General features: G+C 31.0%; 1 protein-coding gene across 1 annotated transcript; it reads right to left on the bottom strand.

Moving 5' to 3' along the window:
• Positions 1 to 240: 240 nt before the first annotated feature.
• Positions 241 to 4797, bottom strand: LOC108562958 (15-hydroxyprostaglandin dehydrogenase [NAD(+)]-like). Its single transcript, XM_017921473.1, has 7 exons — positions 4657 to 4797; positions 4390 to 4577; positions 2471 to 2576; positions 2289 to 2415; positions 854 to 954; positions 462 to 772; positions 241 to 407 (listed from the first exon to the last, which is right to left on the bottom strand). The coding sequence occupies exons 1-7, from the start codon at positions 4795 to 4797 to the stop codon at positions 263 to 265; spliced, it is 1119 nt and encodes a 372-aa protein (XP_017776962.1). The 3' UTR covers positions 241 to 262.
• Positions 4798 to 5041: the final 244 nt, after the last annotated feature.

The following is a 5041-nucleotide window of genomic DNA, read 5'->3' as shown; positions in this document are numbered from 1 at the left end:
TTTTACCGTGACAGGTCATTTTTTTTAAATATTTTGTAGCGCTTTCATAATATGTAGTTTAGCATAAAACCTAGAACACTTATATCGCTTTAATTTATATTTAAAATAAAATTGTTTTTTAATTTTTTGCCTTCCAAAAAAATTCAAATGTGCATAAACTTTATTTTGATTATATTTATTTATTCTGGTAATAAATATATAAATTTCTACTTTGTTATTATTATTATTATTATTACCGAACTCTTTCTGTCCGTACATTCTTTTAAGAAACTTGTTTCCACAAAATCGGCAATGTTTCTGACTTGTAGTCGAACTCGAAGGCAGGTTTGTCGTTCTTGCTAACCCAAATAGAACCATTGTTTCCCTTTTTCAAAACCTTGATCAAACTCTCGCCTATGATTTCAGGTCTGAAAGATTATTAAATTCTTATCATCATCGTATCTTCTTATGTTATTGCTTACGATTGAATAGTGAACTTGATGTCGTTCATAAACTGTTGGTAGTATTCATGCATACCTTTCCAAATATCGGTATCTGTTCCTCCGGGACACAGAGCCATGACCTTTACTTGCGTATTCTGGTAATGGGCATTCGATCCCAAAGCCTGAGTGTATGCAACTACTCCGTGCTTGGATGCAGAATAATCGGGAAGCACATAGTATGGATACAAACCAGCAATCGAAGCTATATTAATTATAACACCCTCCTTGCCCTTTTTATACTTTGGAAGGAAATCGAAGAAAGCTAAATTTGATATTTGAATTGTCGCCAGCTGAAAATTAAAATAGTTGAAACAAAATCAAATAAACAATAAAATATTATGTTATAAATTTAAATTTTCACATTTACTTACCAGATTTATTTTGATGACCATCTCGATTTTTCCAATAATTCCGGCGTTGTTCACAACAATATCCAAATTTCCGAAATGATCGACACACTTTTGAAATGCATCTGAACGTAATTAAAACAAAAAAGAATGCAATATCATAAAACTATTCCATGAAATGATATGAACAATTTATTTTACATTAAAAGCAAATATGTAAAAACGTAAAAAAATATTTATTAATATGTGTTAATTATGGAGCAAATAATGCGGTCAGTAGGCCTTCGTATATTGTTATACTATCATTTTTGTTTTTGTGTATTAATTATTGATAATTAGTAATATTTTACGATAATAATTACAAGATAGATACATACATTTTTTTTTTAATATATAAGAAATACCTTAATTTACATAATATAAACATGTCTGATTTATGTGTCAACCAATTATATTCAATTTTGTTTTATATTTATAGCTTGTAGTGTAAACTAAATTCAGTACAAAGTTTTTAGATATATTTATATACAGAATAATTTAAAAAACAATTATAAATAATAATATTGAGAATAAAAATAATAACTTGCATTTATGTATAGCATTCAAATATGTAACATATTCTGTAAATAGTTGAAATTGCGATGAAGAACATTGTAACATCAATATGTTGTTCTTTAAAAAGAAACGCTGTCTCTCAACCTTTTTGCTACACGACCTAATATGTTTTTTAGTTGTATTGCAACCCAATTGCTTATAGATTAAAATTTTGCAATAAGTTTTTTTACGAATTATGATGAAAAATAAAGGCAAACAAGATATTTTGTCTGCACACAAATTAAATCTATAGAAAGAAAATAAAAATCATAACTATTTCTAATGTTGCAATTTCTATAATATTTTGATAAACATTTGGAAAATTTTATAAATAATAATGCAACAATTATCAGTTTAGTTCGCATTCGGGGGCATATTAATTATACCAGGGCCGGATCCAAATAGTGCGAGGCCCGATTGATTTTTTTTACAAGGCCCCTCAAACTTTAAATAACAAAATTAATTTGCAGTTAGAATTTACATATCTGAGCATATATTTTAAATATTTATTTAAAACAAAATCCAAAATCTAATTATAAAAATCAAAAGTGTTGAACCATAAAGTAGACAAATTTCTACATTAAAAAAGCTGTATAAAATATAAAAGCAATGAATATAACTGTGCTGCGGCGTCCCTTCAAGCGCTCAATTTAGCGCAATCGCTCCAATCGGCTCAAATACGGTTCTCAATTGTACGTATACTAACTTCTAATTCTAGTAATTCTCTAATAATTTTGATATTTGATATTTAATTATAGAAAAATGCTTGTATGTTAATTTGACAGTGAATTTATAATACTTTCTCTTATTATTTGATAATTTAATGTATATTTTAAGTTTTTTTTATTAAAAAAATAATGTTTACCTTTGACTTTTTCGAAATCTGTTACGTCTACTTTCAAGAAGAGCGTCTTGTTAGGACCGAATTCCTTTTCGAGTGAAGCCTGAAATTCATCAGCCTGAGCATCGTTAATATCTAACAATGCAACTCCCTTAAAAAAAATTAAAATGTTAATTTGCTTAATTTTCTGCTCGTACTCAACTAACTTTGACGTTGTTTGAGAGCAACGATCTGACGAGAACTCTTCCAATCCCGCCAAGCGCACCTGTGACAATCGCGACTGTACCTTTTACGTCAAACATTATTGCGGATCTAACAGAAATGTTATGCCACATCTATTTATCTCGAATTCATACATCTATTTGATTGATAACCCCAATGTTTGTATACTTTAAAATATTGCTTACTTTTCCTTGATTTTTTTCCTCAAACATATAATAAAATTTTCCTCGGATATTTATGGCGAGCCAACACCCGCCAAGAATTTGATCCAGAAAATATTATCTTTATAGCACAAATATAATATAACTTATCTATATGTACAACTATTAGTTTTATGTATGTATATATTATTTATGTACAAATAATTCAATTTTGGGTAAAAACTTTAATTTGTAACACTAAAAATCACAATATTTGCCAAATTATTTCAATTTCTCCAAATACTAGTAATTCGCAAAACGAGCAAAGCAAATTGTAACGAAAATGACTCATTTAAAGAGCAATGTTTCGCATAACGAGTGACGAGGAGAAAAGAAGTCCCGAATTGTGTGCCTGCTACATAATTTTCCAAACTTGCGTGCAGACATATTTTATATGATTTTTTTTTGTACAAAGTTTAAAAGCTCTTACAAAAATATTCCTGAAGAAAAAACCACCAGAAGACAGCAATAAGAGAATAAAAAAAAAGAATTAGGTATTTGTCATAAATAATAAACTAATTATTTCCATTATTTTTGTTTTCTGCAAATTAAATTTGAATTTCAAAAGAAAATATGAAAATAATTCACGCTCATTATTAAGGAGTATATAATTTTCTTGGAATAAACTTAATAAATAATATTGTTTTAGTATTTTTTTCGGCATGTGTAAAACACATTAATTTATATGGTAAAAATTGATTTGCTTAACGAGTATATCGCATTACGTGTAAGATTCTGGAACGAATTATATTCGTTAAGCTAGGTTTCACTGTACATGTTGTCTTGTCCCGGGATGGAATATCTTTGGACACTATGAAATAATATGTAGTTTTGTCAATGTGTAGACCTAGTGGGGTTTTATGCTAGATCAAGTATGACCTATCCGCAGACCAATTAAAGTATTCAGTTTTCTATATTTTGTATTTTGATATTCATAAATTACAAAAATACTTTAATTTTTAAATAGTTGAAGAAAGTCACAAAATTAATTAAATAATTCGATACCAGATTCTCACAGAAAATTGTATTTGAGAAAATATTCAACATATTCTTAACTCCATTTAATATATAAGGTATTACATAAGGTGGAATCAGCTCATCCAAATTTACAAAAGGAACTAATAGAATTGCAATCAAGTTTGAAGGAAATAAGCTTGATTTTTATCAGAAATATATACTCTAAGATAAATTTCTAAAATGTGCATTACAGAAGCTAGTTCTTTGTTTTATTTTTTTTTATATTTGTTTTGGTCCTCTAAAGTTTAGAGTCTAAATGATTTGGATTGGGCATCCTTCTTCTAGATAGAAGTCGGTGTAGAAAGTAATATTTATGTAACACTTAAATGACTTTTTCTGACGAGGAGGGGAAACCATACATAGAGACCACGGGTAGAGTCGTTGCTAACAATCATTGTTTTCTGTTCAAGAGTTATACTAGAAATAATACGAGTCTAGGACTAGAACTAACTTATAATTATATAAGTGTTGTCTTATATATGTGGGTGACCTGGCAGTAGTGGTGGTAGCAAAGACCGAAGAGGAACTGACTGAAAAGGCAAACAAGGCCACATGCAACATACAAAATTGGATGTCAAAGAGAGGTCTGACACTTGCGCCAGAAAAAACAGAACGCCTGGACTCGGCGCCTAATCCCACAAATAGAGCCTTGGTTAAGCAGAAAGCATGGTGAAACAACATTTCACCTAAGCCAGGCGCTGTCTGGCCATGGATGCTTTGGCAAGTACTGGTACTGCGCGGAGAACGATAGCCCTGAGCACACGCTATTTAGGTGCTGCAGATGGGTTGGAAGGAAGCACAGAGCGGAGTCAGAATTGGGAGTTCTGCTAGAGCCAGAAAATATTATCGGTGAAATGCTGAGGAGTGTGGATAGCTGGAATGTTGTAGCGGCGTACATAACAGAGGTGCTGCTAAGCAAGAAAGAAGACGAGCGGAGGCTGCAGAGGGCCTACGAGTATAGTGGCAGTGGAAGCCAGCATTAATATGTTGTAAGGGAAGTGCCAGAGAGGTAGAGATACAGGTCCTGCATACTGGCGAAGAAGGAGAGAGGTTTTAGTGCGGTAAGAATCCCACAGTACCATGACTCCACCCATGGTTCTTATGTAAGGTTTCCTCTCCTCTACAAAAAAAAGTGTTGTCTTAGACGTAAGAAGACGAACCGAATACAGAAGAATTTTCTGGGAACTAATGTTGGGGTGTTGATAAAAAAAAGGTAACATGTGTACAATTTTATTTTGTTAGAATGGTTGGCCACAACAACGTAAATACTGTTCGTCATGTGTCATCTGATATTTTTTTATATAGATGTTTACCTACGATTACATTGTTACTTTTATT

This window comes from Nicrophorus vespilloides, unplaced genomic scaffold (genome assembly GCF_001412225.1).
Source record: "Nicrophorus vespilloides isolate i.1.1-1 unplaced genomic scaffold, Nicve_v1.0, whole genome shotgun sequence".
NCBI classification, from domain to species: domain Eukaryota; kingdom Metazoa; phylum Arthropoda; class Insecta; order Coleoptera; family Silphidae; genus Nicrophorus; species Nicrophorus vespilloides.
This window is presented reverse-complemented; position numbering and strand designations above follow the sequence as displayed.

Excerpts from the sequence above, each read along its gene's own strand:
- LOC108562958 (XM_017921473.1), bottom strand. The coding sequence starts at position 4,797 with ATGGGTGGAGTCATGGTACTGTGGGATTCTTACCGCACTAAAACCTCT. Across the intron at positions 4,578-4,656 it reads CTTCCACTGCCACTATACTC|CTATCCACACTCCTCAGCAT; the intron begins GTAGGCCCTCTG and ends ACAACATTCCAG. Across the intron at positions 408-461 it reads ATCAAGTTCACTATTCAATC|ACCTGAAATCATAGGCGAGA; the intron begins GTAAGCAATAAC and ends ATAATCTTTCAG.